The 13267-nt window shown below is 39.9% G+C and overlaps 1 protein-coding gene across 1 annotated transcript; it reads left to right on the top strand.

The window, feature by feature from the left end:
* On the top strand, nucleotides 1-12683 carry LOC136678513 (uro-adherence factor A-like). Its single transcript, XM_066656561.1, has 21 exons — nucleotides 1-294; nucleotides 719-919; nucleotides 1084-1208; nucleotides 1930-2023; nucleotides 2634-2747; nucleotides 3262-3402; nucleotides 3616-3799; nucleotides 4310-4468; nucleotides 4670-5041; nucleotides 5189-5268; nucleotides 5535-5611; nucleotides 5840-6539; nucleotides 6720-6864; nucleotides 7238-7381; nucleotides 7746-7958; nucleotides 8624-8658; nucleotides 8795-8912; nucleotides 9074-9232; nucleotides 9570-9991; nucleotides 10394-10574; nucleotides 12157-12683. Exons 1-20 carry the CDS (start codon nucleotides 187-189, stop codon nucleotides 10529-10531), a joined length of 3729 nt encoding a protein of 1242 aa, XP_066512658.1. The 5' UTR covers nucleotides 1-186; the 3' UTR covers nucleotides 10532-10574; nucleotides 12157-12683.
* The last annotated feature ends 584 nt before the right edge of the window (nucleotides 12684-13267 follow it).

Consider the following 13267-nt stretch of genomic DNA (forward strand, 5'->3'; position numbering starts at 1 on the left):
ACCCCACAGAGATGCGCTGATGTAGATCTAAGTAAAAACATACGCAGCACTGTTACCGAGATTAAACGCAGTAGAGTTAGTCTGGGTTAATCTGATTAATTTAGGATAAAGCGCTCAGTTCCAAACTCATTGGTTCTGAACAACAGATAAATTCAAGATAAATCAGTAAAAGTTATAAATTCAGGAATGAAAAGGAAAACGAGTAAAGCGAAGCCGCTGAGGCTCAGCCCCAACCAAGAAGCACAGTGTGTACGAGAGGAACTGGAGAGAAGGAGGAAACTCCGGGTTCAGCAGGTGAGTTTATCCCGTCTTCACTAGTTTATTTACAGGGTAAAACACACCTCTGATCTGTGCCCCTTTGTTACTGGATGACATTAAAATGAGGAGTGATTTAAGTGAATAATGAGTGATGTCAACAGTCTGAAAGTGTCAAATGATTATATTTTTGTTTATTATTTCTAAAACGTATAAAGAGCAGGAATTCTTAATTATGCAGGTAACTTAAGCTCAAAGTCAAGCCTGTCTGATAAGAAAAGTGCTGAAGGACATCTTTGTGCTTGAGCTATCTTAAATGTTAGCGACATAAATCCTGTTTTTTTTGTCCTTGAATGGATCACTTTCTGCTTCATGGAGCATGCCACCCATATATAATAATGTACCATATAATTTCAAAAGTGTTGTCATCGTGGATCGTGTTATTGTTATGTGGTGATTGTAGGTGAGGGAACAGGAGCGGTACATTGCCCTTCAGCTCCGTCAAAAAGTTCGGGAGAAGAGGGAGAGAGAGCTGCAGAACCTTGCGGAGACACTTCAAGATGAGTGGAGAAAAAAGCAAGAAGAGAGAATACAAAGTCTGCAGAAACTTCATGAACAGACCCTACATGCTGTGGGTCAGGGCCATCGAGATGCCAAACAGAGTGTGAGTGAACAGAATTAACATTTATAAAATATTATTGACTGTAGTTCCCAAAAACTATGGGTGAGATTCCTTCTAAATAAATAAAAAAACAGTTACATGTACCTGATATGTTTTTAAAAGACCCTGAAAATGTTTGTGGGATGTTTGGATGTCGTTGGTTGTAGGAACCAAACTGGAAGGCTTTAGCAAGAAAAAGAGAAGAGAACCAGGAGCGAGCAGCAGTGAGACATCAACGAGCGCTCAGAGAATTGACCTTGCAAAGACAAACTGAAGAGGAGCTTCATAATAAGTATACACACACACACACACACTAATTTATTTAAATGTAAACCATAACATTAACACCAACTACTTGTTTCTACACTCACTATCCATCTGTTCAGCTCCATTGACCACACAGGAGCACTGTTGCTCTCCATACATTGTTGACACATTTTAACACAGTTCTTCAATGGTCAGAACCTGCACAGAGCAGGTGTGATGTGGTGGTGGATCATTCTCAGCGCTGCAGTGACACTGACGTGGTGGTTGTGTGCTGTGCTGGTGCGCGTGGACCAGATAAAGCAGTGTTACTCGAGTTTTTAACCGTGTAACAGCAGTCCACCAATCAAAATCGTTCAACCAACAGCGTCTTTTGGGCAGTGTCCAGTGACCTCTGGTGAAGGACTTGAGAGTGGGCACAGTGTTTCAAAACTCCAGCAGTGATCCACTCATTTCAATGTAACACAAACAAACACATAATCACCACCCCAGTGTCACTGCTGCCACTGAGAGTTATTCACCACCTAAATATACCTACTCTGTGTTAGTACTTCAGGGTTCCTTTGAGCTATTTAACTTCATTTTAAGTTGTGAATGTCTTTGCATGTTTAAATTTTAATTTATTGTATAAAAATGATATTTAAAATATTAATTGATAGTACTCACTCTAATGTCCTAAGAGTGGAGTACATGCCAAGTCCTGTTGAATGATGAGAGTAATATTAATATCTGTTCTATATCTTAAAAAGGCAAATAGAAGCTCGTAAGAAAGCTCTGATGCTGGAGAAGAAGAGAGCAGCTAAAATCGTCAGCCTTCCTCATCCTGCCCCTGATCCCATAGAGGTATAACCTCTTCTAGAACTACAGAAGGAAGTGCACTCTGCTTTTTTAAATTGCATCCATTGATTACACAGTGTGTGTATAGAAAAACATCAAATGAAATGGGACACTGGCGGAGCTGCATATGAGCCAAAAATGTCAGCATGCCCAGTGTGGCAAGAATGGGTTAAGTCCCCAGGTTTAGGTTGTGGAACAGTGGAACTGTATTCTCTGAAGTGATAGAACACCATTCAGTACCTTTGTGATCATTAGGAATTCAGAAATAACCGTCCAGTATCAGCACACGATTCCAGTGTTTATAAAGATAAATGCTATTAAATACTGATCGAAAGGTTTTACCACTTGATTACAATAGTGACGTTTACAGCAGTAGAGAAGGACACACAGCTGATGAATATTTTTTTATTTTAGACAATATTGGTTGAAAACATGAACACTTTTCACAATATTGAGTATATATTTGTCTTCATATGAATCCGGTTCAAATTGATTTGAAAAGACCTGGCTTTTGTGTTTTGAAAAATGTAAGTCAGTTCTAGTTTGTGAATGTGACCTTTTGTGACTTGTCAGTCGAGTTATGAACTGTGATTTTTGTGGCTTGTTTTTGTTTCAGAATATTGGGATTCACACTCCTGCACCATTTAATATGGTCAACAGAGAACATTTGTCCATTGCATATGATTATATTCCATGGACTGTGGTGGATAAAGGAGCAGATACGGAGCAGGTAAATGTGTGAATAAATATGAAACATGCATTTATCTACATTCAACAGCAGGACAGTGACATTTGACAAAGAATGAAAATCCACATTTAATTTATCTTCAATAATTGTCAAACATTAGGGCCAGTGAACACACACGAGACTTGAAAAGCATGAACCCTGTTTTACTTTCACTCAGCACCTGAGCACATTTAACCTATCTGTGGCAGTGAAAACACACACACACACACACACACACAAAGAGGAGTGGACAGGCACCTTGGTGCTTGGGGAGCATTTGTAGGGTAAGTGTCTTGCTCAAGAGCTAACTTGCCCTGAATGTTGAGGGAATGTTGAGGTTGCATTGCTTTGCCAGGGGAGTGTTAAGAGTACTCAAACCCCCAGGAACATCCCTAACGCACACACATGCTAAAGCCAGTTAAAACAGCTACATCAGAAATATATGGTATATTGTTATGTATGCCTGCCCTCTTATAAAACTGACCTGAACCACTTTTACTTGTTTATTTTCCTGCAGTTAGATGCTCAGCAGGCAGCAAAGCTGGAGGCTCAGCGACTGGACGAGCTGAACAAAGAAGAAGCCTGTGAAAGACAGGAGCAGCTTGAGAAAGCCCGGCTTAGAGGAGTCCATGCTCTTCAGAAGGAAAGAGTTATTCAGGTGATAAATAGAGTGAATTCCCGTTACAGAAAATGCAGTGCAAACTTATTCCTATGTATTTAAAAGTGTGATGAGGCATTTTCACCACTATAAAGTGGTCATTGTTTTTTGTTTAAGAGGAAAGATGGAGAAAATGTCTGATTGCACCTTCAATGAAAACAGTGAATGATATTGGATCTGGTATTGAGTTTGTGTGTGTTTTACTGTGGGCAGGAGAGTGCAAAGCTGCTGTGTGAGTTAGAGAGATTACAGCAGGCTGATTTGCAGCAGCGAAGGCAGTTTGTACACAGTGTACCTGCGCAGATATTCCAGCCGCTCTACAGACACAATGAGCTGAGGGCAGCACAGCAGAGGGAGCTGGATATTGCTTTCCAGGACCTGTGCACTGCAGAGAGAGGTACACATTCACCTGCACTGCATTTTCACTGCTATTTCCTAAGACAATGATTATTTAAAGCAAAAAAGGACTTTGTATTTATAATGCTGCAGTTAGAGCAGAGATTCCTTCCTTAGCACTGGTTGAGTTCTATATGGAAATATTCATAGTTCATTAGTAATTAGACTGTGATCCCAATGGGAACATTTACAACGCAGTCGGAGACTCAGCTGTGTTTGCATCACAATGAAAAAAGTTTAAAAAATGTTTTAAAGACAAGTTTAAATAGATATCGTAAGCTGAAGCTTGATTCCTCAGTCTGTCAAAGGTTTAGAGGAAATGAGACACAAAAATGCTGACTGAAATTTTGTTTCTCCTTCAAGCTCAGTGCCCAACCACTCTCTACTTTTTAAGAATACTCCAGTGTAATATTGGGTCTGCTCACTGTGGTGTTTTTTTTTAAATTAGAGTGTGAATTTAACTGTTTTTTTTTTGTTGTTTTTTAAGTGGGTATCTTTTCTTTTTTTCCAGAGATCAGAGGTGATTTAGTCCTTTATCCTGTGCCAGAGCCTCTTCCTTCTCCATCTGCCGAAAATGGCGACGAGGACCTGGATGTGACTCTCGAGCCAGACGTCACAACATGTGAGGAGACGGAGGAGGAATCTGCTGCTCCTCTCACTCAGCCCGAAGGTGGGGACCTGTCCATAAAGGACACGTACATTTAGTTTAACTTGTTTGCCATTAATAACCATTACATTTAGAGTTTTTCCTAATATTTCAATAAGAAACAAAGGGATCACCTTTTTAAATCTGCAATCAACCAATTTCTCCATTGATTTATTTGTTCTAAAACTGGAGGGTATCAAAAATTCTGGTTTGTTTATTTCACAGAATCACTTTCGGCACTAAGCTGTGGACAGCCAGCTCTGAGGAGACTTCTGGAGCGCATTAGGAGTCGGAGAGAGGAGTGGAGTCTTAGAGAAGGAACAGCCATACGAGGATTATCAGAACCAGGAACAGTCGAGCAAGAAAGAGCAGATCCAGAATCAGTGGAGTCTGGAAGAGCAGAGCCAGAACCGCCCGAGTCAAGAACAGCAGAAACAGGAACAGCCGAGTCAGGACCAGCCAGTACTGAGAATTTGAGCATTGAAACGGGTTCCCTGAGCGATCAGGAGAATCGGCACCAGAAGAGCAGGCACCTTGAGACAGAGCACCAGGAGATTGAGCTCACTCCCAGTCTTGAGCAGGACAAATCGGAAAGAGGTTTGTGTAGATTTTGGATTTGCATTTGAGCTGAGTGCACTTTAATAATGTTAGATGTAGGTTTCAGAGGGGGCCTAATCTTAATTACCTTAATTGAATAATGTAAAGTGATGGTATTAATTAGTTTGTTTTTTCCTCCTTTCTCAGGCCTGAAGGAAAGTGAGGAGTCTGTGGTGAATGGCACAGTGCTAGAAGAGAGTTTCTCTGAGACACAGAGTAGAGATCAGGTGAGCAGTGACCAGAGTAGTGTTCCACTTTTTAAAAAGTTAATAGTATTCTTTAGGATATATTTGCCACATGTGAAATTGTTGTTCAGTATTTTGTTCCCATCTATTTTCAGTGTAAAACCTATGCATGAAAAATTGATGGATAGTAAAAGTGGACTTCTTTTTACACACCAATTTCAGTGCGCTTAGTTGATTGCATTTTGCTGGGTATTTTTTTTTGGTGGCTGTGTAAATGACAGAAGCTTAACATGTAGTTTCTTCCTAAGGTGATGACCCCTGTGTCAAGTTCCTCCCAAACCCAAAGGCTCAGAGAATATCAGCTGAGACTCCTGGAGCAGAACAGGTTTGTGAAAATAAAAAGGAGATGAGTTATCAGACATTCTTTAGTTGATAAATACTATTTAGTTGTAAAATCCTATGTTGTTCTCCAATTCCATATTCATAACACTGCACAGAATTTTTGTTTTTCTTGCTCAAGTTTTATTTATTTATTTTAAATGACAACTTTTGACCTCATCATAATAAGTTGATAAATGCATATGATATATTCATAAGTGTGTGTGTTTTACAGGCTTCAAAGGAAAAGCATAGAAGATGCCTGTTTACGGCTGGAGGAATACAAAAAGAAACTGCAGCTGCGCTGTTCTGACAAAATGACAACACAAATAACGCCTTCGTTTGTCACTGAGGAAAGCCTTGGTTCTGTGCCTTCTGTTTCTGATGGAGAATATTCCTTTGGTTCAATGGACATTTCTCAAATTCACCACAGGTTTTTACCTACCCTGTGTCAGACCTTTAAAGGACCAGAATCAATCAGTCAGCCATCTGTAAAAACTACCAAAAGTGCCTTAAAAAAACACACCATTGTTTCTCATCCTGTTGTAAATGCACATGACAATTTCCCAAGTGGCTTTTCAGTTACACACTCCTTTGTTCCAGAGCCGTGTCTGAATCTTAACCATGCCCAAACCCCTGTATCTGCACACGTTACCATTCCTACCTCGCATCAGACAGAGCTCAGGGATGATGCTTCTTCTGACACGGGAGAATTTGACCTACCGTCCCCGTCTGTTTTTCTTGAAATTTTAAGAAATCGGTCTGCACCAGTCACACATCTCTCTCAGGATTTTCCACAGCGTCCTGATGTTGTAAAGCATCCTACAGTGGTTCCAACCTCAAGCCAGAATTCAGCCAAACCAAGACAAGAAGAGAGTGTGCTGAGGCAACAAATAAACACACTGCAGGCTTTACTCAGAGCAGAGAACACAAAGGTAACCTGGACTGGGGGAAAAGCGAGGAAAGAGAAAAGAATCTGTTTAAACATGCACAGTAAGAGCTCGAAATATAGGCATAGTTTGAGCGCACTAGGGATTAAGACACTGTCATAAAATATTGTGTTATGGTTAACACATATGTCTGAAACAATACCGTTTCTGCTTTTGCTGATCTAGAACTCCTGCAGCTCTTCAGAACCTCGGACTGGACATGTCACTCTTATGGAGACCCCGCAGAATGAGAGACGCACACCACTCACACACACTTCATCGTCTAATGAGAGAAATGCAAACACCCCATTGCCCGTGCCTGAGTCCATTGGTAAGGTTTTTACTTGTACATTTATGTGAAAATGATGTGTGTAATTTTTTTTACTTTCCAGTGTGAATGGCACTCCAGTCCTCAGATCTGTGTGGAGAGAAAAGTCTGATCTGAAATCAGATAAAGAATTAGAATTGTAATCTAAAGGGAAATCTGTGGGGCCATAAGGTGGAACATTTTACCCGTCAAACCCCTGGTTTCTCTGAGTGATTCTCCCTCTTTTTCTGGATATTCTTTTGAGTCTTGATTCCTCTCCGTATTTCTTTCTTTTGCTCTGACAGAGATATATTCTTCACCCGGGGCTAGGGCTGGGACTTGGTGAAATTGCTTTGTGACAATAGTAAATTAAATTGACCTGAATTTATATTTTCAGAACCACATGTTTGTGAGACAGCGAGTGGTGAACGAATGAAGATCCCAGTCTTTCGTCCTCCTCGTTCGTTCCAGGCCCTTTTACGACACGAGCTCAGCACCATTCAGGAAGTGGACACACCAGCCGATATTACTCAGAACACAGGTACACACTGACACATGCTGATGCAGTGGGTCAGCTTTATTACATGTAAATTGACACATGCTGAGGCACTGTTGGGATTTCAGTGACTCCCCTTTTCTTTGAAGTAAAATATAACTTGGAGGAAGTTCTTAAAGTGGCATATAGCATTTAAACCAAGAGAGAACTGTTTGTTTGGCTGTAGTTTTGACAATTCAGTGACATTAATAAGTAACCGTATCATTGAGTCACCTGTTTTAAAGGCTTCAGTATTCCTGTGAATGTGAACCAAAAGTTGAGAGAGCCCTGGTCCTGCAGGTTTAATTCCGACTCTGAGATCCTAAGCAGTTTTCTATGGTTATACTTGTTCTATTCTCTTTTGAAACAGGCACAGAAACCTTTACAGAGAGTTTGTTAGCAGAGAGTTCAGAACCCTTGGAGTCAGGCAGTGTCCCTGACTCGGACACCATTGTTGGATCTGGAGAAAATGAGAAGACAAGCTCAGGGTCAGAGATCCAGACATCCCAGAACAGCACCAGCAGAACCAGCAGACTGTCATGGAGAGAGATGTTGCAGCTGGAATCGACTGTCTCAAATACAGGTGAAATCTTGTAGTGAGGGCCAAAAAAATGAATACACGCATACCGGCGGACCCAGCTACTGCGGATCTTTTAGTAGTTTCTGTACTTTTTCTTTTAGTTAAAATAAGCCAGTTTTATACATATATCTTTATTTTGCATGGCCAAACAAACCTTACAAAGTCTTCATTATATACATCATGAATTTCAAATGTTTTTATATTGTGTGTACCCTTGACCCAAGAATAACTGACAAACCTATATAAGTGCTCCGTCATGCCATAAACAAACAAATTAAATAAATAAGAGAAATACCGCGATTATACCATGAAACCTCCAGGTTGTGTTGGCTAACCTTAGCTGTTAGCATTCAGCAATGTTCTCAAGTATTCAGATCTAGGTAAAGAATTATACACAGCTGTTTTACTGAGGGCTAAGCACATAGCAGCCTCACTGACCACATTAGTTTAAATATATATGATTACCTTAGGGGCCTAAGACCTCTGCATAGTGCTGTAGATGCGATTTAATGAATAGTAATGTATACAGTGGCATCTGATTTAGACCCTGTCAGGAATAATATGTGTGTTTTTTTTTTGTTTGTTTGTTTTTTTAGTTTTTTTGTTTTTATATTCAGTGTGCTGACTGATGTTATGTGCCTCTCTCTTTACTCTCTTTGGGTTTTCAGGTGTGTCTCTGATGGAGCAACAGCACCTAGAGAATGTAAGTGTTTACACAGCTATACAAGCATTCAGATGCCCAAGCCCCTGAAATAGCTCCTCTCTGTATAGGAGCAATAGCTCTGCTCTAGCTAGATAGGATATGCTTTAATTTTACACTACGTTTATAAATTCTGCAGATGGAACAGGCCTTATTGCCCAGTGGAGTTTCTGCTGAGAGAGGTTACACGTCATCCACCACCATCTCTACTGGCAGCTTCTCATGCAGTGACCATGACCTCAACCTGACCATCACAGGTGTGTGTCCACACACTGACTGACCTTTCCGCTATTATGAATCTAGATTGAAACAGTCATTCTCCAGAATCGTATACCATGCCTTTAATACAACATTAAATAAGGACACAACTGTCTTTTATGCAATGAATTGATTCGTTGACTTATTTGAACCACTACAGGAGGCCATGTGTCTGCTGTGACTGCAGGAGAACGTAGCACGGCTTTGTGCTTCAGCCAGGAGAGACCTGATCTCAGAGCGCTCAGAATACACACACAAGAACTACTCTCCACACATCGCCCCCTGGAGTACAGGAGTTTCCTTAGTACCACTGAGCAAGGTAAGGCACAGGAACATGGCAATGCAAGGTTTTTAAAGCTAAGGATGACGTAAATGGTGATATTTTACTCATTAAAACTTTTTAACACCTGGTGGTTTCATGTGTGTTCATGTAAATGCACCCAAGCATCATTTAAAACAACTTTATATAACAAAAACTCCTCTGAGTACTTCAGATTTCATCTCAATAAAACCTGCTCCCTCACACCACAAAATAGACGGATGTTAGTCTTTCTAGTTGTAAATATATACTGTGGGAACTGAAAGATTCAGTTCAAATACTATTCACTATCCAGGTGTGAACAGGGTCTTTAATGTTGCCTTTTGCTCAAAAACAGACTCCTTCCAGCCTCTGTCTCCTGAGGTCACCTGCAACGAGATGGAAGAATATTCTTTATCCCTGCACCACCCTGTAGAGGCTCAGTTCACTCATCTATATTTGGGAGATTCCACTACAGACACCGATCCAATCACACATCCTACACTCCATTCAGAGTACTTGGACCCTCTTCAATCAGACGCTCAGTCCCACCATGCTTTGCAGATGTCTATGGAACAGCTTCGCATTTCTGATGACTCCTGTTGTGATGCAGGAAGAGTGATGGCTTTCACGTGTACTGACCAAAGCTTTTCAGGACTACATCCACTCTCTCCTAACATCTCTCTCCATAGTAACAGCCCAGATCCAATACCAAAAGAGTTACCTGCAAATGAAAACATGTCTGGGCCTTCAGGCTTTACTCAGCTGCAACAGATAATGGTAAAATATGCTTTAATCACTTTTCTCTCTGTGGATCTCAATACAGCATCCAGCGCTGAATAAAATTTGTGGCATTGTGAATAATAACAACAGTAAATCATTAGGAGATCAGTGGGATTGTACATGGAAAAATAACAGGTCAGAATAAAGTGGCAGTAAATCAGAGCCCAATAGCATCTGCCTGGCAGAAAAATCTGTCCACCTTAATGGGAAAGGATGCGCTATTCAGAAGATTAATAAACATTATTTTTCATATTTACAGGCAATAGTTGCACAAATCAATTACAGATTAATTTACATTAATTCACTATTTGTGCCCTACTTGCATTCTTTGCTTAAGTCTGTAGTAAGCCTGTTATAAACATATTTAAAATGTGTGGACACTGGATCTTCTGTTGGTAGATGGCTGAGAAGGGCATCCTCGAGGAGTCTATGATCTCTTTGGTGAGTTTATCAGATGTGACACTAGATGATGATCACCTCTCCTTTAAAGAGGAAAAGAATGGAAAGAACAGTGTGCAAGAATACCTGAGAAAATAGAGGTCACACAATTGAACAGTAAAGGAAAAATCACTATGATGAGGTGAGTAACTGCTTCCTGTTGTAGACTGTTCAGGCCACATACAATCAGATGTTTACACTGCAGACAAAAAAAAATGTACAAACAAATTTGGTTTCTAGGAACTGGAGTCTTAGCTACAAACCGGATTCCAAAAAAGTTGGGACACTAAACAAATTGTGAATAAAAACTGAATGCAATGATGTGGAGATGGCAAATGTCAATATTTTATTTGTAATAGAATATAGACGACAGATCAAAAGTTTAATCTGAGTAAATGTAACATTTTAAAGGAAAAATGTTGATTCAAAATTTCATGGCATCGACAAATCCCAAAAAAGTTGGGACAAGGCCATTTTTTACCACTGTGTAGCATCCCTCCTTCTTCTTACAACACTCAACAGACGTATGGGGACAGAGGAGACCAGTTTCTCAATTTTAGAAATAGGAATGCTCTCCCATTCATGTCTAATACAGGCCTCTAACTGGTCAATCGTTTTGGGCCTTCTTTGTCGCACCTTCCTCTTCATGATACGCCAAATGTTCTCTGTAGGTGATCTGGACTGCAGGCTGGCCATTTCAGTACCCGGATCCTTCCCCTATGTAGCCATGATGTTGTGATTGCTGCAGAATGTGGTCTGGCATTATCTTGTTGAAAAATGCAGGCTCTTCCCTGAAAGAGATGACATCTAGATGGGAGCATAGGTTGTTCTAGAACCTGAACATAGTTCTATGCGTTAATGGTGCCTTGCCAGACATGCAAGCTGCCCATGCCACAAGCACTCATGCAACCCCATATCATCAGTGATGCAGGCTTCTGAACGGAGCGTTGATAACAACTTGGGTTATCCTTGTCCTCTCTGGTCCCGATAACATGGCGTCCCAGTGTTCCATAAAGAACTTCAAATCGTGACTCTTCTGACCACAGAACAGTCTTCCATTTTGCCACACTCCATTTTAAAAGACCCCTGGCCCAGTGCAAACGTCTGAGCTTGTGGAGCTTGCTTAGAAATGGCTTCCTCTTTGCACTGTAGAGTTTCAGCTGGCAACGGCGGATGGCAAGGTGGATTGTGTTCACTGACAATGCTTTCTGGATGCATTCCTGAGCCCATTCTGTTATTTCCTTGACAGTGGCATTCCTGTTTGAGGTGCAGTGAATAAAATATTGACATTTGCCACCTCCACATCATTGCATTCAGTTTTTATTCACTATTTGTTTAGTGTCCCAACTTTTTTGGAATCCGGTTTGTACTTTGGGCCATTTTTGTGCCACATTAAAGAATGTTTCGTATATATATATATTTTCATCTCTCTCTCTCTCTCTCTCTCTCTCTCTCTCTCTCATTCAGCAGGTTTCCCACTCCCACACCCGTTACTTTATTCAGCTTTTAGTGAAGCATCATTAGATTTATGACTTTTTCCGTATCTTTATAAGACGAATAATGACAAGGATTTTAAAATAAATGTGGTACCTGACCCATCCAATTCTGCACACTTTTACACATGTGGGAGCAATAGTTATTTTTTTTAAACACACTTTAAATATGATATCTCTGTTTCTAAGTTGTCATGAAACAATGACTCCTCCTTTTAATATTGTTTTTAGAGACCAATGTCAGCGTTGTCAGAGGCACCCTTCTCTCTTACTCAGGAAAAGGCAAGTTAAATGGATTGAACTCTCCGTAATTATTCACGGTTATTGAATACCTGTCAAGTTTCTGAGAGCTGGAACAGATGGATTTAATTTATAACCATTTTCTAAACTGAAGACGGAAGGGCAAAGATGATGGCCGTGGAAGCTCAGCAATGTTTCACTCAGAAATCACTGGAAACTGATTTATGACAATGCTTCTGTCTTTGTGAATGTTTTAGGTGCTTTAACATTTTAATCTCGTAGTGATGTATGACTGCTTGGACGTTTCTGAATGTTTTGTATGCAGCCTTTCATTGTTTTCCGTGTATTTTTTTTAGTAAAGTGTCTTATGTTTGTTGTAATTGTAGCACAGTGAGGGGAAATGATTCTACTCACAATCACTATGGAGTTGTTTTGAAATATATAGCTTTTTCTTAATGAATGAATTATTTAATAAACAAGAAGTTGCCTATGTTTTTAAACACTGATTTTCATGATTTTTTTTTATTATTTATTTACAAATAAATAGCTCTTATATACATTAGCTAAATTGCTTGTCATTTTTTTTATGTGATGCCCAGTGTATTAATGTGGCGTCTCTCAATCTGAGATGTCCGTATGTGATTTAGGGAGTAGGCATATATTTGACATGCAGCAGTAGTGCACTATGTAGGGAGCAAGGATATATTATAAAAAGTCGTAGTGCACTATATAGGCAACAAGGAGACTCTTATCCTCTGTCCGCCATGTTTGATACAGTAGTGTTCTTGCTTGCTTCACGCTGATGCCGTGGATAAGGGTTGCCAGGTTCTAGTTTTTCACCCCAACTTGTGTGTTTGAAAATGTATAGAACTGTATTGTCCACAACGACGAAATTCATCTTTGGTCTGTCATGGCATGAAAAACTGCAACAATATATAAACATATGCACACAAAAACAAACATACATAATCACAAAGAAATAATATTTCCACGGCTTTAGTTAAAAATTACCTGTATATATTCCTGGTGACTCTTGTCACAAATTGTAAGTAAAAACGTTTAATGTCCTTATTCTTTTTTTTTTCTTTTTTCTTTTTTTTTT

The sequence above is a fragment of the Hoplias malabaricus genome, chromosome Y, assembly GCF_029633855.1.
Source record: "Hoplias malabaricus isolate fHopMal1 chromosome Y, fHopMal1.hap1, whole genome shotgun sequence".
NCBI classification, from domain to species: Eukaryota; Metazoa; Chordata; class Actinopteri; order Characiformes; family Erythrinidae; genus Hoplias; species Hoplias malabaricus.